Raw genomic sequence first — 27,022 nt, 5'->3', positions numbered from 1 at the left:
GGCTAAAATAACAGCTATACTCGGGATTTTAAGGTCCCTTTTCTTTGCCCTGTGACAGCAAGAATGCTGCAAGCAGCAGAGGTACTACTTCTTCTTCACCATGTTTGGTTTTTTGCTCTCCCCGTCTGCTGAATGACTTCCTACAAATGTCTATTCTCCCAGCTGCCCCGGAAACTGTCCCAGACCCCTTAAAATGTCAAGCTGGTGCTGTTGTTCCGACCCTCTTGCCCTCTTTCAGGTTGTCAGGCTGTTATGAGGCCCTGGATGGAGGCAACACAGCTGATGCCCTTGTAGACTTTACTGGTGGGGTCTCTGAACCTATTGACCTGACTGAAGGAGACTACGTTGCTGATGAAGCCAAGCGGAACCTCCTCTTTGAGCGTGTGTTGAAGGTGCACAGCCGGGGAGGCCTCATCAGCTGCTCCATCAAAGTAAGCAACGTTGTCTATATGGTCACGCGTCTCCTTGGAGGCAAATTGAGGGTCCCATTGACTGGGCCCCCTGCACATGTGGTCTGAAGTCCATCTGCACCTCTGAGTGCTCAGGGCCCCGCAGATAAAGCTGGAGCTGCTTTTGTGCCTGGGTGATGTCTCTCATCACATCATAATCCCTGAAAAGACAGTCTTATGCTAGGGACACACTCTGCAGACACTCTGCAGAGGGTGGAAGCTGTGTGACCAGATACAGATGTTCTCATTGCAGAGAGCTCCACATCAGAGCTCATCAAAAGGAAAGGAAAAGACATTTTAGGATGCATCTCATTTTACTCTGTTGGAGACATCTAAAATAAGTCAGATGAATTGTGCCTAGGGGTTCCTATGGATGATAAAGGAAATCAAGCCTGGATGCCAAGCCTGTTTATTTCTCATTGCGATGTCCAAGATCCCAGACTCATCCCACCATCCTTTAAATGCTAAGAGAAGGATTCACTTCTAGAGTAAGGCATTTAGATGTCTGCCAGTGGACATCTCCACAACAGTGGGTGCCTGACCTCCCAGTATAACCAGTAGGATGAGCTGTATTGATTGGCAGTGTGGGAACTTAGAGATTTCATGCAGCAAGTGAAGGCCAGAAAAGATCTAGCATCTAAAATGACACATGATACTTATGCTTAGGCAACTGACTATCTCTCCCTGAGCACCCTTGCTCTCCTTTTCGGCTCAGAACAATTCACAGGGAAATTTGAGCTCTCTTTTGTCCCAGTCAGGCAGCTGCCCTCCCTACAGTGAAGCTAGAGAGCTTTATGAAGGCAAAAGGTGAAATTCAAAGCTGCAGCCAGGGCGCAGGCAAAGGCAGTCACGTCCCCCTGATGCGAGCGCCGTCTGTGTCCCCTTGCCCAGGCTACGTCAGCAGCAGACATGGAGACCCGCCTGGCCTGTGGGCTGGTGAAGGGCCATGCATACGCAGTGACGGATGTGCGGAAAGTCCGCCTGGGACACGGCCTGCTGTCCTTCTTCAAGTCAGAGAAGCTGGACATGATCCGCATGCGCAACCCATGGGGTGAGCGGGAGTGGAACGGCCCTTGGAGCGACACGTGAGTGGGGCAAGCAACATCATCGCCTGTTTTTGGTGGAGAAGGCTGGGTTAAAGCAAGCCCTGAGTGTAAGCCGCTTTGGCTACATCCACTCCAGTAAGATACCATTGTATTGGCAGTTGTGGGATGCTGCTTCAACCCATGACCGAGCCCTGCTATTTTGCTAGGGTAGATGCAGTCCTTGCATTGGGGTCCCTGGAGGGGAGCAAGAGGGTGGCTGAGCTTGCCAAGCTTTCTTTGTGTCATTGAGGCTCTGGTGGGTGTTGTGGTGAAATCATCAGCTTTTTCATTCAAGATGACGGATGGATGTAGCTCAGCTTTCTGCTCCCAGTCCCATTCCAACCAAAACAGCACCTAGCAGACTAGGCTTCTGGCATCGCTGATTGCTGTGGTATCTGGGCATGGGTGGAGAACCAGGGGCAAGTGTAGCCAGAGCCTTTGGCCAGAGTCACAGCAGTCGTGACAGCACCAGCCAAACAAGATCTGGCTGAGCTGGGTTCAGCTACAGTGGTCAGAAAGAAAGTTAAAGCTCCACGTCATGATACATTCCCCCCATCTTCGGAAAAAATGTGCTAACAAGACCAGTATGGGTTAGGTTATGCCGTCCCTAGGAACAAGTCTGTACGCCTTTCTCTGTTCTGAAGGCCTGTTGCATGGTCTGAGCTTTATACAGGCGTCATGCCCTTGACAGATCCTACTAAGGCCAAGTAGCCCCTTTGAATTCTTCTGTGTTCCCTTGCCCTCACAGTAATGATCCTACGTTCTTCCCACAGCTCTGAGGAGTGGCAGAAAGTGAGCAAAAGTGAGAGAGAGAAGATGGGGATGACAGTGGAAGACGATGGGGAGTTCTGGTGAGTCCCTGCTGATTTTCTCCCCATGGGCCATGTCAAATGAGTCCTCCCATCACATGAGGGGTCAGAGTCATTTCCAGGCAACCAGTTATCCAGAGCAAAGGGCCATCCAAGCCCTAGAATCTTGAGCCCGTGGTTATTAGCTTAGAGTGGCCATGATTGCTTTTAGTAAGACACTGGAAATGCCCTGTGCCAATGGTATGAATGTGCTGAATATAACAGACTCGCAGGTACACATTTCAATACAACATGTACCCATGTGCGGAGGAAGGGCCACCACTCTGCTCCTCCCACTCCAAAAGTGCATGGTTCTATTACTTGAACTGAAGGAGTAGTGTTTACTGCATTCATGCAGAAGGGTATCTCCATCGCTTTTGTTGGTCATCCACCATCGGAGACTACCCCCACATGGTTTCACCATAGCAGGTAATCAAAAAATTCCGTGCAGCAAACTTTGCAGAGGAAGGAAACAGCACAACCCAGCTCTGTCCTTTGCTGTCTTAGGATGACCTTTGAAGACTTCTGCAAATACTTCACAGACATCGTCAAGTGTCGTCTCATCAACACGTCCTACCTGAGCATCCACAAGACCTGGGAAGAGGCAGTGCTACATGGGACATGGACAAGAAATGAAGACCCTTTGAAGAACCGCAGTGGAGGCTGCATCAATCACAAGGACACCTTTCTGCAAAACCCCCAAGTGAGTCATAGAGCAGAGGGCTTTCTGGAGCCCTCACACGTGCTTCCAGGGCCTTAAGTCTCCTACAGGGACCTAGAAGGCTAAAACAGCTACCAGACCTGAGGCTACCTCTGTCCTAGTATGCCCAGGACCATTCCCTGGCTGAGAACCCTAGCGCAGCATGACCAGCATCCAGACCAACTCTTTTAACCTTATCCCTCTTAACAGAGAAACTGCATCCAAGTGTTTAGTGTAGAGAGCCCCTGGCACAAACAGACTCCAAACTGCGCCATGATGTAGTCTGGGAGAGTATTAGCGGTGCCAGTCAACCAGAGTCAGGAACCGTTTCCAGCGATTTAGGTGTCTAAAATATCAAATTCCAATTCCTCTGTCCAAACCTTGGCACTGTTTATTTACTAGGACAGATGTAGCCTATTGGGCCAGTTCATCTAACTGGGCCTTCAGAAAAGGCCCTGTCCTGGAGTTAATCTCCCGGAACAAGCTCTTCTGTCCTGCTCTAAACTAGGACTGTCAGTAACATGTGAGATAAGTTCCTGTTAGCCCTTCACCTAACAGGTAGATGAAGGACAGTCTGGTCCATTGTAGAAGCTGTCATCAAGGATGCGGGAGGGTGGTCTTCTGCTCCCAGCTCTGTGTTAGCCTTCCTATGCTTCTCAGGTCTCTGTAAACATCAGTTCCTCCTTCCATGCCTTTAGTGGAACTTGTGGCAGACTGCAAGGGGTGAAATGCTCAGATACCATACTGATCATAGGATCTGGCAGGGCAATTCAACCACCAGTCCTGGATTTGCCAGTATTTTCTAAGATGAGCCAAAGGAATCTCTGGCTTGGTAAGATGATGTCAAGTCCCAAGAGCAGTGGGTGCAGGCTCTCGATGCTGGAACTGAAGCCTGGTTGTCCCTACAGTGAGGTGGGTGGGGAGAAGCTGAGGTTAAATCCACTATGTGTCCACCCCTGTGCTCCTGTCTTAGTAGAAGGCCTCCCTTACCTTCCTTACTTTGCTTCTAGTATGTGTTTGATGTGAAGAAGGCAGAAGATGAAGTACTGATCTCCATCCAGCAGAAACCGAAAAGGACCAGCCGCAAAGAGGGCAAAGGAGAGAACCTGGCCATAGGCTTTGATATCCATAAGGTAGACCATGGATCCTTCATGTTGGCCTGAATCCCCCCAGTAGATGCATTAGAGGTGGAGTGATACTCCAGTCCTGCATGACAACTGGTATCATGCATTTAGTCGTTATGCTGGTTGTCACTTGGGTACCTTCAACCCAGCCTGAACCCTTCAAGTGATGGTGAAGAGGCAGACTGTATCTGAAGAAGGATGTGGGGAATAGACAAGTGTTACTGCTCCCTCTTGGTGCAAACCAAGTCAGACCCTTGAAGTGAGGGTGAAGGGTGGGCAAGAACAGGCATCAACTCCTGACACTTGCCCACCCCGCACAGCAGTAGGTTGTGCTCTGGGACTTCCTTACACAGGGGCTGTAGCTCTTCTCTCCTCTTTTCCTGTCTTTAAGCACAGGTTTCACCTTGCACCCCAAAACCCTCCCCTGATTCACACTTCCTTCAGCTGATACAATCCTAAGAAAGGATTGCAATATTCTTTACCACACCACAATCTGAGATGAGGAACATGTGGTGGGAAAAAACTTTCTGTTCATTCACAGTGAATGAGATTCTCTACATACCTGGAGTGTGAAATCATTTGAGCATAATAAGTACCATGAATGTGTTGCTGCCTGGTATAATCACATCTGACACTGGAAGCTACAAAGGTGGGGAAAAGACTGACACCCCATCCAAACTCTTTGGCTTAGGAAAAATTTCAGAGATGGACAGTGCAGGTTTTCCCTGCTAAAAGCAATAGTTAGTCTGTTATCTCGCAGTGTTGATATCCGCTAGACTGATCCTCATGTGTTACTTGCTGGGACCCTGGTGTCAGGCAGGCACATAACAGCGAACAAGTCTCTGAGCTAACAGAAGTGGGAGAGCCACGTCCACGCTTCTTTTCCATCTGGCTCAGTTGGGACCGTTGTGCTGGTTTTCTGAACTCCAGCTATCGCAGTCCTGTGGGATCAGTCCTTGCAGGCTGGCCCCCCAAGTTGGATACCAATATGTCGTCACTCCACAACATCCTGCTGATAGTCCAACTGTGATCTCTGCTCAGGTCGAGCTGAACAGGAACTACCGGATGCACACCCTGCAGCAGAAAGTGGCCAGCTCCATTTACATCAACTCTCGCAGCGTCTTCCTGAGGACAGACCTGCAGGAAGGCCGTTACGTCATCATCCCCACCACCTTTGACCCTGGTCATGTAGGCGAATTCCTTCTCAGGATTTTCACAGATGTGCCTTCAGATTGCCGGTAAGGAGCAAGAACACTGGTTGGGAGGAACTGGCCATTTGGAGAGATCCCTGTGCTTCGGACATATGTCCTGATTGGGATTGCTCAGAGCTGGCACTTGGCTTCCTTTCAAGGGTGGCCAAGAGGCAGGGCACTTACAAATCTCAGTGCAGACGTGCAGAGACGCTCCCACCCTGCTTCCCAGCGCAGCATGGTAGAGCATCTCTCACTTCAGGATGAAAAGGAGGCTGGAGGGGGGAGCAGAGTCTGGCAGGGGATGCTGCATAGTCTTCCTCTCTCAGTAGAGCGTACTCTCAGGCCCGCCTGTGGGGGTGAGGCTGAGCACCTCACAAAGGCAGCACATTTCTCCCCTGGCAGAGAACTGACGCTGGATGAGCCGCCACACACCTGCTGGAGTGGGATGTGTGGCTATCCGCAAGTGGTGTCCCAGATCCACGTCCTTGCCGCAGCTGGGCTCAAGAATCAGGACACCCAAGGAGGTACTGGCCTTTCCCTGCTTGTTGTCTGGTCGCAGAGGAGCTGGGAGACAGTTTTTCAGTGGGAAAAGATAAGGTTTCATGAGATGGGAGATGTCTGGGATTTGTTTTGTCCTCAGATACTCCTTCACTGAAAGCATCTGGCTATCAGGGGAGAAGGGCCATGGAGTATCAAACTCTATGCTGTGGGCATGATCTAGGAGATGTTACATTTAAGCTGTTGTCTAGGATTCTTAGAAGACACTCCCACAACTTCACCAAAACTCTTGACAATGGCCCTGTAGAGATCTAGGCTTTCCTGCTGAGTAGGTGTAGTTGTAGAAATCAGGAATCTTATTTAAAAGCTTTTTAGCAAGGGCAGAGAAGCAATGGAATAGGGTGATGCGTGATGGGGAAATCTTCATCACTGGAAGCTGAACTATCAGTAGGGGATAGGTTAAGTTGAGCTTGAGGTGGGATGGGTGGGTGGGATGGTGTGGGTCAAGGACCTCTGCCTTTATTTTCATTGAATCCTGCTCCACACAGCTCCTCAGAGCCACTCTAAGGTGATTTCAGCTACTAACAGCACGGCACACTGCTTGTCTCCCTGCTCCTCAGTCTCTAAAGGTTAATTTTCATATTCCATGCTCTGATGCAATTTTGACGGCCAACACTTCTCTTGCATGACACCTGTACCATGCCCACCCTGTATCTTGTAGCCACGGAGAAGCTCATGGCAAGAGCTCCATGGTCAGTCCTCCTGCGATGTCTGGACCAAGAAACCCAGTGGTAGTGATGACTTGCACTGAGAGATCATTGGAGTACGGGTGGAAGGTCCAGAGGTTGTGATTAGAGAAGTGAATGCCTCTCCATGATGTGAATGGACAGACCCTAGCTTTTCTTCTCCCTCTTCTAAGCCAAGCGTGTGGGCCTGAATGTAGCAAGGACTATTCAAGCATGTTTTAGACAAATTTAAAACTTAAAAAATTCAGAACTTAAATTTAAAAAATGTAAATTCAAAAATTAGTTTAAATATATATATATATGTTTATATTTTTTAATCCAAGCCTTATTAGCTATGCAGCATATCACTGGAGCTCTGGAGGTAATGAGCAGGATCTATCCTTAGGGCAGATACTACCCAATTTCCGTCCTTATCAGATGCCAGAAAAGGAGCCCTCCATTCCTGTCTGCTGTTTGGCGAGGGTGGAAATCTTGCCCTGGGAAGGCTGATTTTTCTCAGGTTACCCACAATAGCTCAGGGTACCTGCAACAGTGCAGGGAGCTCTGTATCCGGAAGTCTCTGAACTCTTCATAGAAGCAAGGAGATTTATCTTTCTCTCCTTCAGATAAGCATATCTCCGGATCCTGAAGCCATAAAGCATGTTTTCAGGAAAATGCCCCCAGGAATGGCTTTTCCCAGCTGTATTGCAGCTTTTCAGCTCCCATTGCCAGCAGCCTGCTGGTTTGGTGGTTTCCAGTGCAATTGCATCTCTCTCATCTCCCAGCCCAGTCCTTTCAGACTACTTTGGAAATAGTGATCTACAGACTGGAATTTGGCTCCAGCTGGTGGAATATGAGGATTTCATTGGACATCCCAAAAGACAAGACTGGTTTGGAAAAACAGCTGTGAAATCTGGCAGCCGTGTCTCACCAGGGGAGCCATGGACCTTACAAGCCAAGAACGAGGAGGTGGTCTGGCAATCAGAGAGGAGGTTATTAAGTCCCTGGCCTCCAGAAGGGGGTTATTTGTTCCTCCTCATTCCCATGCTGCCCTTGGACAAAAAAACACATCCACCTGGTCTGCATTTCCATCATGTTCACTAAAGCCCACAATGAGAAAATGCATTCTGGCAGTTAAAATTTCCATAGCAATAACTCATTCTCTACTGAAATTCTCAGAATCTGCACTTGCTTTATAAGGGGGAAGTGCTGACTAATTAGGGACACCTTTTCTCTCTCTTGGAAGCTCAGATACTTTCCAGCCGTGCTCTGATAGTATCTGACCTATCATGAACTTTTTGATAGATTCCCGTCTCCTCTGGTGGGGTATGGAGGAAAACTGCTGCATGGGGCCTCTGGAAAAGGGCTCTGAGGAGTTAGAGCAGTTACAACAAAGCATAAATTCCCTTTTCTCTACGCAGGAGCAGACCCTTATGTGATCATAAAATGTGAAGGGGAAAAGGTTCGCTCTCCAGTGAAGAAAAATACAGTGGCTCCAGAATTTGATGTGAAAGGTCTCTTCTACCGCAAGAAGCCGAGACAACCTATCATTGTTCAGGTACTCGACAGGCAAGCAGTCATCTGAGGAGTCAGGAGCCTGACTCACTCAGACCTCCCTATCCACGCTTTCCTTATGCTCACCCCTCTCCACAGCAGGTCCCTTCCCCATGGCTGAGCACAGCCAATTCATGCAGCTTAGCCACTTGCCACCACTGCAAAAACTGGTGAGTGCACGTCCTTAGCCCCTCAGTTGCAGAGTGAAACCCATACACTTCAACAACCTCCACAGCTCCAGCCCAGAACATGCCCCCAGTAACCCCATCTCTTCCCCGATACAGCAAGGTTGGCTGCAAGGAACTGCCCTCGTGTCTATTTTGTTTCTCCAGATCTGGAACTATAACTTAATAAGTGACGAGTTCTTGGGCCAAGTAGCACTCACGGGGGATCCCAGTGACCAGCAGTCAGTGCACACACTGCATCTCCAGGACAAGGGGAACAGGAGATCAAATGATCTTCCCGGAACCATCGCTGTGAGGCTACTCAGTAGTAACATCCTCACCAATGTCTAAATACTCAAGGACTCCTCCTCTGGTGCCACTTATGTATATATATATTTACGTGTACACATACACACACACATATATATACACACATATAGAGCATTTATGCCACCTGCAAGTGTATATGAACTATGCATGCATTCCACTCAATGGAGCCAGTCTTGTGTTTTTGATGTTTAAAAAAATGGTGCCTTTTGGGGGATCCAAAATGGTTCTTTGACTTGCACCTTCCGCTGCCCATGCCGCCGACGTGTGTCCTGAGGGATCGCTGTGGGCACTCTGTGTGTTCTGACAGCCACAGTAGGACGCCATGGTGCTGTTTGTTTACATGGGGCTGGCATGTACATGCCACCACGCACACGTGTGCCCACCGTGGTCCCACCAGGCACTTCTGTGCATCTTCAGTATGTCCACTTGGTTTAGACTTGCGTGTGGAGAGTCATTTCCAGTGAACCGCCATTTAATTGCTTATATGCGGAGGCATCTCAGGAAAAGGGATGGCCAAACTGAAGAATGGACTAGGGATTTGGGATGTTTTCTGGGCACTAGTTTGCACACAGCAACTGGAAAGAAAAAGCACCAGGACATTCCCACAGTCCCAAATCCCAGTCAACAAGGGCGAACCTATCCTGCTATTAAACAAGATGAAAGGCTCCATCATTTTAGGGACCAGCTGTCTCACTGCGAGTCCTGTTCAGCTCCATGCCTTTCTGAAGGTACAAGGCCACCAACAGACGTAGCTGGACAACTGTTCTTCAGGGTGAGGTTTTTGAGTGGCTCTGGTCTCCTGCACGTGCCTCTCAAACTGCCTTGATACCTGCTGTCTCCATCACTCCATGCAGTCTCCATCCCTACAGATTGAACCCAATCTTTCGCTGAGTGGGAGAGAGATGCCAGAGCCCCATCACTAGGGTGAATTGTCACAGGCACAAGTCTGCTGGGTACGTTCAGCGTTCAGAGAAGAGGAGGATATCGGTTCCTCTGAAGGCCGGAGTGGCACGTCCAGGGGGTGGGAAGCTTTGTTTGACTGGGCTTCATCTTTATGGCTGCATACCGATTTCCAGTGCATCATTTCTCTGTGCCTTGCTTTCCCAAATTATTTTAAAAAGCAGTGAGGTCTTTGTTTGTGCTGAAGAGAAGAGGAGCACTGCTCCCAGTGCAGCCCGAAAACATTGGGCATATTTAATTACTATCAGTGTCCATCTCTCAGTTTTAATTTCTGGCCTATTGGCCTGGAGAATTAGGTGCACTGGACTAGATCCAGTCTCACAAGCACAACCCCAGTGCATCTTCAGGGGACTGAGGACAGTCTTCCTGCCTCTAGGGCCATGTTCTGTCTGTGCCTTGCTTGCAATGAATACTGGGTTTTTCTTGCTTATTCCACTGGGTGGCAGAATATGGCTTCTTATAAAACCATCCCAGATAAGCAAAACCACAGATCCTTGGCTGTCCTTTCAATAGCAGGCAAGGCAGGTTTCAAGGCATTTTTATTTTGTTGTTTAGAATTACTTTTTTTTTTTTAGTGTGCCTTTAAAAATGGTGCAAGTTAAGGGATTTTCTGTCAGATGTAAATGATTTTATATGAACCAAATCTTTTGCAGTCACCTGCTTACAAGAGGAAGGGAATACACGTGATGTAATGCTTCCTGTAAATGGCTTTTTAAAATCGGTACAAGGCAATCTCAGTAAATTTTTGCCTAAGCAGAATTTGTCTGCAAGGACAGGTGAACATGCACACCTTCTTTTATCATAGTGAGCAGGGTTTCCGTCTGACTTACTAAATGTCAATGTTTGTGCTATATAAAGCTTTTTTTTTTTTAATTTCATAAAAAACTGCTACGTCTGTAACGTGGTCAATTGTTCTACAAAATCAGGTTAGCTGCCAGTTCAGTTCTTGGTGCATCAAGAAGCATACAGTGCAACTTAATTTTTACAGGTTCCCCTTTCCTCATCTTCGGAGTTTAGGTGCTCATCTCTTGTGGGTATGCATTAGGTTGTTGACTAAATTGCTCGTTTTCTTAGATCTTTTTTTACAGGACTTGGAGGGAGGCAGTGGCCCACAGGATGCTCTTTCCAGGTGCCAATTTTTCCTAGCTTGTGTTGAACACCTTCCAACTCCTGTTGCCATCACTGGGACCTGGATGAGTTTGTCAGCTTTCAGAATTGGCTCAGATGCGCCTAGGCTGGTAAACAATGTCTTGACCCCTCCCAAGGTCAAATTAAACCCTTGAGTTTGGGCAGCCCTCTAGTTCAGATTTATTTTGATTTAAGCCCATTGTGGTGCGTGGGGCTTATCACTGAAAATAACTGGAAGCAGCACTGAGGGTCCAAAACCAGTATCTCTGGTTTGTGGATTGGGGACGCTGTCTTAGGAGAAGACCTCGCAAGCTCGTGTTCACAGTGAGAGGTGTAAGGGAATGTGATGCCTAAAAATACCTCACCTGGGAGGGAGAAGAGCTATTTAGGTGGGGCAGAACATCACAGGAAGGAATGGGAATACACCAGCTGCAAATACTTTTAAGCTGGAACTGGACGTGTTTTCATCCTCGATGCAGGAAAGTTTTGAAGCTCCCTCCCAGCTCTTCCAGCTGCCTTTACAGAGGCGCTGTCAGGGCAAGGGGCAATGTGGGGAGATGCAGTAAAAATAGGGAACAGGGGTTGAGGGCATCCTCAACAGAATGGATCTTGTCAGAAGTCGTACCGTGAACATCCCTGTGGTCTGGCAGGCTGTGGGTAGACTTCAGGGACAAGGGCTAATTCCAGCTGAAGCTTTCTCTGCTTTGAAGGCATTTGTAAGTCTCTCCCCTTTGATTTCTTTGCATCTAATAATAGCAAGCTCACACTGCAGCCTTTTCCTCAGTAAATGCACTAACAATCTCTGGTGCCAATCCAGCTGCCCAATTTATGAATCTTTGAGAAATCTGAACCTCTGAGAGCCTTACTCCCTGGCAAATTGAGCTGAAATCAAACTAAAAAGCTGCTGTGATGGGGGTCAATAATGCAACATCATAGGCAGCTGGGTGTAGCCAGTGTGCCTGCATTAAGCCTTGTTTTCTCAGGAAATCGGGCTACCAATAACTTCAGCAAGCTAGAGCCATTGGGCCAAGGAGTGCCCTTTTACTCTTGTCAAGCAGCACCTCAGTCCCCAAGGAACAGTGCTAAAGCTCACCGAGGAGTGGGGTGCCTCAATAGCCATGGCCAGTCTCCTTCCTTCTTACAGAAAATCAAGCCATAATGAGAGGAACGGCAGCTTTTTAGTAGCCCTTTTTTTAACAAAAATATCATACTATATCATCAGGACCAAAATGTCTTAATATTAGTAATAGTTTTGTTCTTATTTCTCCTCCTTTTTTTTTATTTTTAAAAGGAAATCTTTAAGTTAGAGCAGAAGCTTTCTTTCCTCCTTCATTTCCAATGTTGCATTTTTTTATAACTTGTTTTTAAAGTCAGGTTGGGGATGGTAGGTATTGAAATGCCATTACTAATGCTGATGTCTTTTCTATTTCAATTAAGCAAACAGAAATATTTTGTCTGAAAGAAGGGAGGGTCCGATTATCATTCTCCGGTCTCCCCTAGATGGTGTAGGATATGTGTCTGACTTATTGCCTCTTACTTTTGTTAATCATTTCATTAGTTGCAAGAAACCTGTCATTACACTCTTGTTAAATCTGTTTTGTGACATGTCCATGTTCAAACAAGCTATCAACATGTCTTCATCACCAAAGGCACTGAAGTGTCACGCTGCACAAGATCAGAGAGTGGTCCAAACAGAAAGCCAACACTACACAGCTGTAAACCTCCTATAAATAAATTGTGTATATTTTATTCAGACTCCATCCCTTTAAACTGCTGTGTTCTTCCAGAAAGCTTTTGATGGAAACAAGATGGCTCTGCAGAGCCTTTTTAATTACTTGATTCTATAAACTCCATTCAAATGATTTTTCTCTGCAAACATTGAGGCTGAGGCAAGGCAAATTGCATGAACGTTTCATGCAAGGTTACACTCACATGTATTAACTCACCACGGGGCAAAGCCACAGGAGGAGAAGGGTGTCCTCCTCTGGGTGTAAACCCTGTGCATCCCATACCTCAAAGTAGCTGAGCAGTGGTTACATGCTGCTCTCAGGCTACCAAGTCCTCTCTCCTGGGGAAGGAGAACTGGCAATGATGGGGACACCGGTAACAGGCACCAGGAATAGGGAGCTGGCCAGGATGGCAGGAACGGTAATGCCAATATTTGTCTCACAAAGCATGGTGGGAAGGGTGCCTGAGCAAGCCGGGACCAGCAATAGGGGCTGCAAAGGGACATTCTAGTCCATCTCTGGAGACCCCGTCTGCTAGAGCAGTCACCACTGAGGAAACTTGGTTCTTCGAGTCTCACTGTGCTCAGAAAGAACTCTACAGTAAGTACGCCTCTGCCCCCAAAGAGTCTCCAGTCCTGCTGGAGTGTTGCCTCTTCTCCTTCCAGCCCGAAGCTTCACAATCTGCTGGGCACAAGGTGTTTCCAGTACAGAGAAGCTGTGCCCTTCTACAGTCTGTTCTCGGGAGCTCCAGGGTAGGCATAAGGCATCTGGAAAGAACCTTCTTAATTGTGGGGTAGAGGCACCCTTCCAGCTCCTCCTGCTCTTGGGATCATCCCCTGGAACAAAGTTCATGCCTAAACCTTTAGGAGAAGGAGACAGAGAAAGGAGCATCCTCCTTCTCTGCCTCCATCACTTAAATAGCTTGCCAGGACCATTCCTCAGAAGAGATCCCTTGCTCGCCTTCAGGAGACATCTCAGCCTCCTGAATTTCCTATTTCTCTCCTGAAAGATCTCCTAAGCAGGAGCCATGGCTGAGCACCTATGGATCTGTGTGTGAGACTAGTTGGTGGGTATGGCACAAGAGCTCCGATTTGGGCCCGGTCTCTGGGGGTTTCCCCAAGTCCTGCTTTGTGCATGTTCAAAGATGTGCCAAAGAGTGTCCTGCAGGCGTGGGGTCCATGCTTCCCCACCAAGATCCACATCTAACTTTTGCTGATACTGGGGCAGTGGTGCCCACTGAGCTTTTCCTGCAAGGCTTGAAGTGGAGGTTTTTGGTGGGAGGGCTCCACAACTCCATCGGCCCCTGTGCTGGCAATGATGCTTTGACGGTGCAAAACAATACGTGGGGAAGGCAACATGTGCATGGGTGATGGAATTAGTGCAGTGCCCCAAGCACGTAACCACAGAGACATGGGCAGCTTGCACACACTGACAGCGCAGCAGAAGGAAGAGGAGTCAGCCGCAGCTCCAGGCAGGATTCAACCCGGGCTCCCCAAGGGTCCTGCAGCATCTCCTAATCCCTCCAGAAATGGTGTCTACCAAGTATTTCTACTCACTAATGTTTAAGTAACTAAACTAGCTGACACTTCAGAGCCTCCTCACCACCTCCAAGGTCATCTTTAGGGAGGAATATCCTGCCGTTGCCACAAGATGGAGCTGGAATACTTCTCCTTGGCCCCGGGTCCCACACAGCCTGCAGCTTCCCCACGGTAAGTCCCATACGGAGTTCCCCCCATATGGATATCTGCCTCCTGCCACTGCAGAGAATCAAGGATTATCAGTGAGAAGGGCTGCAGAGGTAGCAGGGATTTCAGCAAGGGGATGGGCTTGTTGCCTCTCTCTCAGTGCTCCTCAGATGCCCAGCCACCACATCTTTGGCTGATGTCCCGGGTACTAAATACCCTAGGATTATCTGGTGACACCCAGCTGGGACAGTCTGTGCTGGGCAGGAATTGTCCAAGGCTCCTTGTGCTGGTCAAATCCCACCTCTAAATCGAATGGCACATGCCGACCAGCAGGTCCAGCACTGTGACCCTGGCAGACCCTCTCTCACTGGCTTCCCACATGCCCATAGCCAGCAGGCTGGGCACCAAGTAATAGGCTGCCCAAGGCCAAACTGCTCCTTTAGACCTTTACCAAGGGTATTAGCGGTATATTTGGATGTGGCTGAGAGTGAAGTGGTTTACAGTCCCAGCCAAAATTTCCTCTCACATCTAAACAAACAACTTTCGCACACTGAGCAGGACTGAAGTGATTGCCCTAGCTGATCATAAATCATCTCTTTTGAGCGTAAAAATCAGATAAAAGTCTATTAATAGCTGAACCTGATTCCTATGACAGGGCTGGGAATCTCTAAGGCATCTCTAAGGCCTCAGAAAGGAGTAGGGTGGCTGTGACATGACTTTTCTATGATCTGAGCAGAGCTCCTTGTTCAGCTTTGGAGGAAGGAGACTCCCTTACCACTTCTTACTTTTGTGGTATAACCACCCTCCAAGGAGAAAAAAAAAAACAAACAAAGCAATCCCTTCAAGATGTGTCACAGTGCTGCTTTGTCCCCACTGCTTTCCTGCACTCTGTATCCCCAGTGCATGGGATATTCCCATAGATACACCTTCCTACCTTCCCTTCCAAGGCAGGTGCAGGCATAAGACTAGCAGCTTCACTGTGCACCCCCAATTTTGGAGTCAGACAGGAACTCAGCTCCCTCTTCCTTCTTCCACCAACAAGACTTATGCTGTAGGGCAAATACTGGAAATCATCTTGACCAACAGCAGGTTTCAGCTGGAGCATGGAGGGCATTTCTAGGCTTGAAACTAAAAAAATTGCCAGAGACTGGGGCTCCCACCTATGCAAGTGGGACTTCTGCAGAGACCTTCACCTGAGCTTACAGGAGACTCATGCTACCATGTCAGCGGTTTTGATTCCTTTCAAGTCTGCAGTGTTGCCACCAAAAAAATCAGGCATCCTAGTCCCTAGGAAGGGACACTGTCTCGCTCACTCAGGGCTGGAGGAAGGGATGTCTGTGGAAGGAAGAAAGACCTCAGAGGGAGGGCCCTCCCAATTAGTTTCCCAGCTCATATAACCCTTCCTGTGTTGAAGCCCAAACAATGCTTTCCCACTGGTTCTAAGTGTGGCCAAGAACGGGCTCAAGGCCCACTCATTCCTAACCAAAGCTTAGAAAAACCTTGCACATTAACATTGCAAAACCAAGGAATGTTTTGATAATGGCATTTGCAACATTTACAAGCTAAAATGCCATGCTGAGTTGTACTGAAGTGAGAAACCTTGGTGATGTTTCATAGCACAACTAAACCCCAACCTCATGCTTTTTTCAGCAGGAAGGAGACAAGACACTAGCCCAGACCAAAAAAGGGAGTAACCAGATCAGAGTTAAGCTTACATGCAGAACCTCAGCTGAGTTTCCTGGCTCTCTAGCCTTTCTCTCTCCCATTTTCCACATTTGCAAGCACAAGCTGGTGCAGTCAAACCAGAATGCCCACTAGCTCTTGCACTATACCAAGGCACCTCAATATGATCCCCCCCCACCCCAAGTGTGCGCAGCCCTGAGCCCTCACTGCCCCATCTGCATGGGGCAGAGGGGTGCTGCTGACTATTTGTTATCCCAAGCAGGCATGCAGCTCTGTACAAAGAGGACTTGAAATTGCAGCTTAACTCCTCGCAGGGCTTCCAGCTGGCTGTCCGTGGGTGGTAGGGTAGTGTGGGGCAGACACACTAGGGATGCAGGAGGGCGCATCTGCGGGGAGCGGGGATGCTTGGGGAGTGCAGCGCTTGCTGTGTGCCCGAGCTGGAGATGTGACACACACATGCACACACACGCACACACACGCACACACACACACACACACACACACACACACACACACACACACCAGGGGCTGGCCGTATCCCGGCTCCTCCCTCGCTAAGAGGCTCAGCGGCGGGCAGGGCAGGCGCTGCCCTCGCTCGGTGCCGGAGGCAGCGCGGCGCCTCGCCGGGCACCAGCGCCCCTTCCCCGGCCCCGGCCCCAGCCCCGGCCCGCCGGGCTATGATCCACTAAGGTAAGGCGGAGGAGGGGATGGCAGGATGCACCGGGGAGGCACTGGAGTGGCATGCGGCTGAAGGCTGGGGATACTCGGCATGGGGCGTGATGGGGTGCCCTGGGCTGCCATGGTGGCAATGCGGCCCAGTGGGGTGCGATGCTGGCGATGACATGCGATGCTGGCGATGGGGTGCAACGGGCTGGGGGCCAGCCCCCCCCGGGGCTTCGCAAAGCAGCGAGCCTGCCCCAGCGCCCACTTCAAACCTAGGGAAGGGTTCGGGAGGGGGGGACCCCAAACCTGCCAGAAACGCCCAGCAGCCCTGAGACAGCTCGGCTCCTGCAGCACGGATTAGTGCCTCGGTAATTTCCTGACCACTCCCCCCCCCCCCCCCCATCCTTTTGTATGATGCTGCGTTATGTCTGGAAGTGCCTAGGGACAAGAATGGGTTCTGGGGGATGCACCTGCTGCATAGACCTGCTGGTGGTGGCAGAAGACCCCAGACACCCCCCCCAAATGCACTGATCGTGGGGCTCTCTCACCCTTTCCCTGCTCTTGCACAGCTCCAAATGCTTCACCTAGGCAGTTAAAGAGAAACCTGCTCTCAAGCAGTTGATGCTTGAGTTCCCATGGTTGCAGAGTAACACAGATCAGATCCAGGTTGTATTTTGTCTGTGTGTCCCACCGGGTCATATCAAAGTAGGTAAGCAGAGCCTGACACCTTCACATGCTGTTCAAATTGTTAAGACCGTCCCCGGCACTCTTCAAACAATCCCTGGGCATGGATTGAGAGCCAGTATGGGACAGGTAATTCCCACTAAGAAGTTTGCGGGTTGTTGCTCTGTTTGGGAGTATTATGCATTATATGTATATAACGTATTATGTGTTACATGTATATAATGTATTAGTTAGATGGATATTATGTTTTATATGGATATAATGCATTACATGGAGTATTATACGGATATGGACTGTTCTGGATCAGCTGACATAGGTAACAAAGGTGGCTCCCAGGCTTTCCTAGGATAGATGCAGCCTTAATATCCTAAGGAAGGTGGAACTGGCTTCTCTCAGCATCTCTAGGAAGACTGGGGTGCACTGTGGGCTACCTCTCCTGTAACCTCTCCTGTAGGTAACATGGAAGAAGAGTTTGAAGAGAAACAGGTCAGTGGGCCTAAGATTGCCTGGCTGTCCCTGACTAAATCCTCCCACAGAAGGAGCTGGTAGGAGCCAGAACTAGTCTTCCCACAGCCCAAGGCTGCTGTGCTGGCATGAGAATGCCTTTCTTCATAGTCCAGGCAAAAGGATGTCCAAGAGCCAACTGTATGGGGTTAACCTGTGCCTTGCTTCAAGATATCAGGGACATGGCATGCCACGAGCATGTGTTGCAAACTGGCTCGTATCGCTTCCTTTTCACTTTATGATGCTGTTGGCCTTACCTCTGTTCCCGCTAGAGGAGGGACCCCAAGGGTCTCAGTGATGGTGATATGAATGTATGGGATGCCCTTGCAGCTTTAGACTGAGCTTTGTCAAAGCTTCAGCCAAAGCCTGCTTTCCTGTGAGACCCTGGACAAGCCATCTCCCTACCCTCCTGTATCTACACTCTTTCCCCCACAGACAGCAAAACAGAGACAAACAAGGACAAAGCCCAGACAGCATTTCCCTCCTGTTGATTGACACTCAAGTTGTTTTCATCTGTTGCACTGCAATCGCTGAACTCTGCTTTCCAAATACATTTGTCTAAATTGTGTTTAACATTTAAGTCATGGTCATAGGCTGGTGACAAACTATCTTTCTTTTCTGTCTGACCTTTTGCTGAAAGCTTTGCGCTTCCTCTGTAGAACCGACATGTAGGGCCAGAGTCTGTTCTCAAGCTTTCCAGGGTATGACTAGAGTAACTAGAGTAACAGTGTCTCCGCTCTAACACTAACATTTGTGAGATCTGAAGGAAGCCCAAGGATGAAACCCTTTCCTAGTGGGGTATTATTTCTAATTCATTTTTCTCCTGCAGAGCAGGAGACTCATCTTGCTCACTGTTAAGTTTCCACGGACCAGGGGTTGCTGTACAGTGTTTCTGTCTTATGCTTGCTAACTTGTGACTTTGCAATCCTTGGGTTGCCATGGAAAGGATTATTCTGTGATTAATGAAGGCATTGTCAGCTCGTAGTTTTTTCAAAGCCTTTCCTGGAGCTGCAGAGAACAGCTTCCAAGCCCAGCGGAAAGGGGCGGAGGGGAGAAACAACTTCAGGCGCTCTCGGTTCCAGGCACATTTGCGGTTGTCTGCCCTGGTACTGCCTTGTCAGGTAGTAACTGCTGCACGTTACTGTTCCTGATGCCACCTGGTGCCAGATCAGCTCTGCTGGTTCCTTTTGATGGCGAAAGGGGTAACAATGACTTTTATTGTTTGTTTGGGGCAGAGCCAGAGGTTTCTTGCTCCCAAAGCGCAGTGGCACGAGTGTCACTGTAACAAGGGGCTGGCAGGATGTGGAGGCGATGTGTATGAGAGCTTTGCGCTGTGAAACACTCTCCTCTGCTAGGTAAATATACAAGAAGAACTCGGTACGGGATGAGGAGATGTGTTTGTTTCTGTCTGGTCCTCCAGCCACGCTGTTGCACAGAGCTAAGCAAGAAAACTTCCTAATGCTTAGGCTGCTGCCCATGCCCAGGTAGCATCCCTGAACCTCTCTGCACCTGGTGCCGCACACAGAAGTGAGTGACCCCCTGCTCCCAAAATCTCTTACAGTCTGGATACGGGGAGAGAGCGGAGTGCAGTCGTTCCCACTTTGCAGAGTGGGAAGTGGATTAAAAAGCTGCTAAATCCAATGAAAACTAGGCATTTAACGTAGGCTGGATGTCAAAGGTATGCGCAAAAATCCCAAATCCAAAACTAAAAGAACTCTGGGGACGCCTCACTTAATAACACTGCTCTCTGAGTCCTTCCGAGACCTGCCCAGTCTGAACAGCTAGGTACTAACTCCTACCTAAACTTACCTGGGACCCAAAAAGTGAATGTTTGATCCCACTAATACTCTCAGAGCATTTGCAGAAAAGTGGCCCGTGCTTTCCATACCTCAGTCCTTGCAAGCTCCTGTCACAGCATGTTGCCTCTGCTGTTGCCATCCCCTTTCTTGTGTTTAACCCAGTATAATAACCTAGTGTTTGCCCAGGGTGCAGAAGACCTGAATACAGTTTCCACATGCATGAAGGCAGTTCAAACTTATGTTTTAGATTGATTACAGACCTATAGGCTGCCTTGGGTGGAGGTTTCCACTGTTCTTGTTGCTACACAGGCAACAGCACCTCAAACTTTAAGCTCTATTGATGCAATGAAAACTTACGAGAGGGCATGCCCAAGGTTGTACTAAGTGTTGGCAGAATGACAAACTGAGCTTCTGTGAACCTCTGTCTCATCATATCTCTGTCGCTTTCTTCCCACCTGAAGAGGGACAGACTGACAGAGGAAAACTTGGAGGGAGGAGGGTACACAAGGGATTTTTTGGAGCAGCTGGAGGAGATTGAGGTAACAGTGCAGAAGTGGGCTCCTGAAGGGAGACCCACCTGTGAGCAGGTGTGGGAGCAAGGTGTAACATGTTACCTTCCACCAGAGACAGCTTTGAAAATGGCAGGTGGGTCTCATCTGCCCAAAACCCGGAGGCACAGGGAAGACGTGCTCTGGGACATACCTGGGCTGTGCTAGACTTGGGACTGGAACCCAGTTCTTCTACTCCTTGTAGTTAAAAAAAAAAAAAAAGCCAAATCAAATGTTAGGAAAGGAACAGAGAGTGAAACGTCATGATGCATTTATGTATGCATGCTGTGCCTGCAACTGAAATACTGTGTGTGGTTCTGATCCCTGCATCCCAGAAAGGTTGTAAGTGAACCAGGGAGGATTCAGAGACAGAAAGGATGGTCAAACGTCTGGCCTAATTTCCATATATGGGAGGATTATTTAGATGAGAACTCTTCAGGTTGGAAAAGAGATGGGAGGAAGATATAATATGGATCCCTAAAAATCATGACAGCAAAGGGAAGGCAAAAGGGAATGACTATTAATTTTCCCTTGCAATACAAAAACTAGTGAGCATCAAATGAAGCTAATGGAGATGAGGTGCAAAGCAAACAGAAATTCACACCAAATGACTTCTGTGGAACTCCTTACTAAGGACACTGTGGATCCTAAAAGTATTCATAGGCTAAAAAAGCAATTGGATAAATTCATTGATGAAAAATCTCTCATGAGCTATGAAATATATATTAAAGATAAAAGCTACACTACTTTGGTTCTGGAAGTTCCTGAGCTGCAAAGTATTGGAGTCTGGGGGATTACTATGGAGAAGTACCATTAAATCTTTGCTCTCCTATTTTACTGCTCCCTAGGCATCCTCTGTTGGCCAAGAATCAGAGAAATAACACAGAAGCGGAGACCACAAATCTGTCCCAGTGTGGGTTCTTTTATGTAGAAGAACGCTCCCTAACCTCATGCCTCCAGTGGAACTCCTGCATCCACTCAGGATTTCATGCCCTGAAATCCTCCTTCAAACATTTCTGCAGAGATATTTGCCTTGCTGTACTTCTCAGCTGTCTCAGAGTAGGTGACAAGTGATCAGTCTCATCACTTTAGCAGCAGTGTCTTGTATCATGTGAGGCAAGGAACATTAAGTCTATTCTCTTCCTTTTGCATCGAAAATTCTTTCTTTCCCGTCAATTTAGAGAGGAGCTTAATGGGACAAGTCCACATATCCCACATAGGAACTTGAATTCATGCCCGTGGGAGAAGCTGGGAGAAGACAATGGTTTGCCTCCCAGTAGCACTGAATTCCCAGTCCAGCCAAAGGGAGCTAACACTAACAAAGGCTGCGCAGCACGTAGGTCTCTAAGGCCTTGTGCAGATTTAGACCTTAAAACCTCTTTCCTGCTATTTATGCTCCTCCTCCTCCTCTGACATCGCAAGCCCTGCCTGCCCCAGATGGCTATCTGCCCTATAACCAACCTGGGGAATGCTAAGTGAGTTCAAAGAGTTTGACAGTACAGCGGGGCTGAAAGGGAGGTGGGGTGGAGGGATCTACAAACCATAACACCTTCTAACAAAAGACACACAAGAGAAATGTACTGCCTTGCAGGAAGTCCCCTTGTCTTCTTGCTAAACCACGTATTCCAGCGTGCATTATGCTTTTCTGCCCTTGCATCACTGCGACATCCAGGTGAGGGAACACGGATGTGAATGAGCTCACAAGACCCGACTGCCATTAGGCATTGCCGATGTTTTGATACTTTCTGTTTCTGTTATAACCTATTTGGCTTCGTCATCAAGCGACCAGGGATCAATCTGCCCTCCCATCATGGGAGGCAGGCTCCACTTACCTGGCTGAGGCTCTCAGGACTAAGGCTACTTCATGTGTGTTATAGTGAGCAGGAAGGAGCAGCGCAAGCCTAGCTAAAGTACATCAAACCACTGCCTCCCACGTCCAAGTCTTAGGGTATTTTCCAGCATCAGTGTTGTTTGACGTTACTTTGTGCTGTCCCTGCTATTTCTGTCCTGCTTCCTCTCACCCTCAGCTTTGCTGGATCAGCGCCATCAAGGTCAGGAGATTTACTCTGTGCTCAGACAAGCTCCAGAATCCACAGACACTGGATTTGTCTCTCCTACAGCCTGGAGAATGTTTTGATCTGAAGAAATAAAGAGGATGGTTATTTCACCTATAACCCCATTGCAAGAGCCTTTCTCAAGTCCACTGAGAATCTGCACACGTAGGGCCTGTCCGATTGAGCGAGACAACCATAATTTGATGCTCTGCTCTCGAGCTCTTCTGCTCAGCTCTTGGCTGTCTGTAATCCCAGTGGAATAACAGAGCCAGGATAACTAGGGCTTTATGACTTGTCTCTGTGCTACAGGCCTGGGAGTAAAGCCCAGGAGAAGATGAGCCAGACCTCGTTTTATGCTTTCCTTTGCCTGCTGGACAGTTGCAAGGGCCCAGAGCAGTCTTTGGCATAGGTATCAGCAAATATCATGTTGCTAGAACTAGTGACAACCCCTGTGAGCTGTCAACGGTATCATCTATACACCTCCCCGATGTTTTCCCGTGCCACAGTGGTGGTGCTTGTAGCATCCTTGAGACAAAATAAGGCTGGACAAAACTCTCCAACAGTCCTTTAGGGTTCTCTTTGTTTTTTGCAGGCTACTGGGGCTGCAGCATATCTCAAAGGTCTGGGGGTGTTGAAGCACAGCCCGCTTGAGGGCTAGGATCCATGGCAGGACCTATTTGACCTTTTGTGTAATTCAGTAATGCAATACGTGCAAACTTATAAACAATTCAAGAGCAGATCAGCCTAATGTGTTGTCACACTGGGGAGGTCTGTTGGAGCAGGTATACTGCAAGGACACTGTTCCTCCCTCACACTAGTGCCTTTGCTGAGCTGTGACAGTGAGACCGTTTAAGAAATTGCTCTTCTCCAGCGTAACAGGATATAGGGGGTAAAGCTCTGTACGGGGATGCTGCTTGTGCTTGTGCATCATGGAGAAGGTCCTTGTCCCTGGGGAAGGAGAGTTTCTGGCAGTGCAGATGTATTTCTCCAGCAAGACACTGTGATGCTGCTATCCCCTCTGCTAAATCTGCTGTGCCTGCACCCAGAAGGGCAAGGGGAAGACACGAGAGCATCGAGTGATCTCAGCTGTGAGAGCTGTATCATCGTGGGATACAATGATGGGACAAATTACAATTACTGTTCATTCAGGCTAATTATTCTGGGGTGGCAGGTGACAGAGGCACAGAGCTGGTCGGGCAACCTTATTGCTCTTAGAAATATTCCTCAAGATCTCCCACCACTGCCCTGTCATACCCCTCCTTTGAGTGGAGGAGACTTCCATTCAGAGTAGCAGACCAGGCCTTGTCCTCCCAGGACTGAACTCAGCAATCAGTACAGATAATAAGTAAAAAGGGCTGGAAGAAACATCAAGCTTTTGAGATGCAGCTAATGTTAAACTCAGGCCACAGCGTGAGACTGTGACATCTCTACAGCACTATCCACTTCATATGTGTAGCTGAGCGCAAATCACAAATAACAACAGCCACCCCTTTCCTTGCAGGGATACCTCAACGCTACGAACACTGCAAGCAAGAGTAGGAATAGAGCAGCTTGTTAAAACTGGAATAAATTACATGCCTGATTAGAGCTGACTTGTTCATCTAGTCCGGCTTTCTGAGGAAACAAGGCTTTTATGGTCACACTGCCTGTCTCTTTAGGTGTGTTGCCTAATCACTGTGGAGTTCATTGGCTAGTTTCTCTGCAGATTTGACAGAGCTGTAGCAAACACAAGGAAATGAAATGCCCCTCCGTGAAGATCTGCAGGCAGGTGTGGGAGAAAACTAGCGCCTGCAGTGTGAGCAGGCTCCTGTCAGACAGCAGAGAGCCCAGGTGGGAGAAAGCCTTTCTGAACATCCCACCCACAGGAAATACTTCATTTGGGGATTATGTCCAACTTACCATCAAGAAATCTTAAGAACTGGAGTTTCATGGTTGTAAATGTGGCTTTGTTAGCTCTGCTGCTCACGGAAGGACTTCTGTCATTATTTCTGGCTCTGCTCCTCACCAAATGGGAGCTTGGCATGGAGCAAAATCACTTCACCTCCTAGAGCCTCAAATTCTTCACTTAGCTAGGCTGGTCAGGGGTGGACTGACTTTTAACCCAACAGATAGGCCCTTTAGTCTAACCTGTGCTCTTACAGACCTTTGACAATGGTCTGTAAGAGTGGCTTCAGCTCAGCCAGATGATGCCCTGGAGAACATGAAGCATCCCATGTGCTGAAGCACACCCAGCAACTCCATATGCCACCAAACATGAAGTGCAGTAGATGAAGTGGCAAACAACCCCTGTGACTCGCTTTCTCAGCTGCAGGATTTGTGTAATACTTTGCATGTGCAGCCTATGACTCAGGGAGTGTCTGTGTCCCCTGGTACAGGCTATTTCAAGGCTGTTCCCGGTATCCTCGGGGGAATGTGACAGCGATCCCTGTTAGTGAAGTGTCTTGCACCAAAGGCACCCTGGAAGGGCAGAGTAGAGTCTCTCCTTAGCTGGTACAGCCCCCCATTCAAGCAAAACACCCTCTGGAGGCATGAGCACTCTCAGCAGGATAAAACAGGGCTGGTATCTTCTGATTTGAACGATCTTAGTCCTGCTAGCCTTTTCATTTGGAGACCGACCCCAGCCTCTCTGAAGGGCTGCCCCGAGTTTCCCCAGGCTGACAAGAGATAAGAGGATCATGCGGGGGCAGGCAGGGTGGGAGAGGGGGATTTCACTTAAAAGCCTGACAAAGGGTTTCCTGCTGAGGGAAAACCTGGTAGGATTATAACAACTTGCAGAGGCCTTACTCCACCCGGCGCTAGTAGTACTGAAACAAGAGAGACCATACAGCAAAAGCCGGACCATTAGGAAGCTGAAAAAGTGGAGTGCAAGATGGTAAGTGATTAGGCCTGGTTAAGGATAGAGAAGAGCTCTACTCAGAGAAGTTGCCTTTATTAAAGTTTTTTTTGATCTGCAGACTTTATAGACATAGAGTTAGGTCTAAGACACAGTGCACCTTCCTGGCTGAGCTCTTGACCTCCTGTGTGACCTTGGGGAAAGTCACGTCTTCACTCCATGCCTCAGTTTCCCTCTATGTGAAATAAGGATAGTGTCACCCCCTCCTCTGTAAACTGACTGAGATTCATGGGTGAATAATGCAGCATAAGAGCTCGCTGGAGTGATTATTAAACCAGTGGCTGCAGTAAGGACTCTCTGTAGCAAACATTGCAAAAGAGCAGAGATATGTTAGAAGTTATGGTATCAAACTGAGATTAGCTCAGGGTTCAGCTCCTAACTCTGCCATATGTTTCCTTGGCAGTGGCACATCATCTAGGGACTGCTTTAAAAGGCAGCCCTTCATGGGACTTAGAAACAGCCCAAATACTTAACTCCTATGGAAATCACTTCAGGAACAAGCTCCCAGTGTGACACTGGACAAGTCACCCAACATCCCCCTAAGTTTTTCTTTGGGACCCCAGTTCAAATCTGCAATGGGTGCAGTCTTGGAACAAGACCTGTCTCTCACTCTGGTCTTGTAGATATAAGGGATACAAAGCTAGGAGGGCACAGGAGATAAGCCAGGCCAATCTCTATCCGTGGCCCAGTTATTCCTAGTTGGAGCTAACAACAAAAAAGGTTGGCCAGAGTATATCTTTATATCTAGGAGATATTTATATCTTTCAATACAGGGTGTCTATATATACATATATATATATACACACACACATATACATATGTGTGTGAATACATATATGCAAATACATATACATAGATGTGAATATCCCTTGGATATTCGTGATAGTGTTCTCCGAGTATAGACATACTCTTTTTAGCTGCCTGAACAACATAACCAAAGGATTATTCTGCATCTGAACCAAGGGGTAAAGGCTCTGGCTCAGCTCTAGGCCTAGACAGCTGAAAAGGTTACTGCTTCCTGAACCTGGCCCACAACAGGACGTGCGGCACATGAAACTTCTCCTGAATCCACACTTTTATTGTAAAACACATCAATCTGAAGCCAACCACCACCCTGCCTGGGTGTATGCCATGCTCTGTTGATGGCAGGTGTCCGAGCATCCCGGGAGAAGGTCCATGCCCCTCTCCCCCGAGGACGGGGCAGATAGGGGTCCAGGGCGTGCTGCTGCCACGTATGCATCTGCTCAGCCCACACGAAAGTTGACGCCCTCTGAGCATGTATGTTCAGGAGCCGAGCTCTGGCCCCAGCACAGTGCTATGTAGACATCCCAGTGTGCTCCAGATCAGCAAAGGGTTTTCTAGTACAGTCCTGCACTGTGTAGGACAGTCCTGCTCCAAGGAGGATAGTCCTGAGAGCATGTTCATTTGCTGAATCACCCTCAATTTCAAATATAGTCTCCATTCCTAGTTTGTTTTCATCGTGTGCCAGGCACCATGTAGGCCTATCCTAGTAGGACTGGTAATTCACCTAGGGTCTTAGCTGTGCCCCAGAGTAAAGAAGAGGTGAAAACAGACTGCAAGCGTCCTTTATCCCGTCCGCAAGTGCAGCATTTAGCTGAGATCAGTTCAGTCTGCCAGGTCTGGGTTATGCTGAAGTTACACCTGAATGCCTTGCAAAAGGATACTTTATTTGTTTAATTATTGTGGCTATTGTAAAATACTCAGTTGCTGGTGGAGGTTGGTGCACAAAAGAAAATTGCCGTCCTTAGGAGGCTGTGCAAAGTGCTCTGTGGCGAGCTGGGATCAGATGCCGCTATGATGCATTGTTCTGCTCTAGCTTCGTGAAAGCACAGGGACGGTGAAAACGTCAGGTCTTTTGTTCAGCTTCTCTACCTGCTGAGCTTTTAGGAAGGATTGAATGCAGGGCAAATCTATTGAACTTCCTGTGGGAGGCTTGAAAAATTGATGCCAGTCTTCTGACTGCTCTCAGGTGAACAGACGCTACATATGGATATTTCAGCTTT

General features: G+C 48.4%; 2 protein-coding genes across 16 annotated transcripts in view; both read left to right on the top strand.

Annotated features, from left to right (window-relative positions):
• CAPN5 (calpain 5) overlaps nt 1–12,518 on the top strand; it is a 64,728-nt gene extending 52,210 nt beyond the window's left edge. For all 8 annotated transcript variants that reach the window (XM_068930708.1, XM_068930711.1, XM_068930709.1 and 5 more), the window contains 9 exons: nt 239–431; nt 1,341–1,534; nt 2,308–2,385; nt 2,890–3,085; nt 4,093–4,215; nt 5,248–5,444; nt 5,802–5,923; nt 8,044–8,180; nt 8,509–12,518. In XM_068930708.1, the coding sequence (XP_068786809.1) occupies nt 239–431; nt 1,341–1,534; nt 2,308–2,385; nt 2,890–3,085; nt 4,093–4,215; nt 5,248–5,444; nt 5,802–5,923; nt 8,044–8,180; nt 8,509–8,691 (1,423 nt within the window). In that variant the 3' untranslated portion in view covers nt 8,692–12,518. The remainder of the gene's footprint in view (nt 1–238; nt 432–1,340; nt 1,535–2,307; nt 2,386–2,889; nt 3,086–4,092; nt 4,216–5,247; nt 5,445–5,801; nt 5,924–8,043; nt 8,181–8,508) is intronic.
• A 3,879-nt stretch (nt 12,519–16,397) lies between these two features.
• The window catches only part of MYO7A (myosin VIIA), a 109,433-nt gene continuing 98,808 nt past the window's right edge, over nt 16,398–27,022 (top strand). For 4 of the 8 annotated variants that reach the window (XM_068930697.1, XM_068930692.1, XM_068930694.1 and 1 more), the window contains exon 1: nt 16,398–16,543. The gene's annotated coding sequence lies outside the window, so the exon portion shown is untranslated. The remainder of the gene's footprint in view (nt 16,544–27,022) is intronic. The other 4 variants (XM_068930695.1, XM_068930691.1, XM_068930693.1 and 1 more) reach the window with 1 other exon arrangement.

This window comes from Struthio camelus, chromosome 1 (genome assembly GCF_040807025.1).
Source record: "Struthio camelus isolate bStrCam1 chromosome 1, bStrCam1.hap1, whole genome shotgun sequence".
In the NCBI taxonomy this organism is placed as follows: domain Eukaryota; kingdom Metazoa; phylum Chordata; class Aves; order Struthioniformes; family Struthionidae; genus Struthio; species Struthio camelus.
Note: the sequence above shows the minus strand (reverse complement) of the source record. Positions and strands in the feature narration are given on the sequence as shown.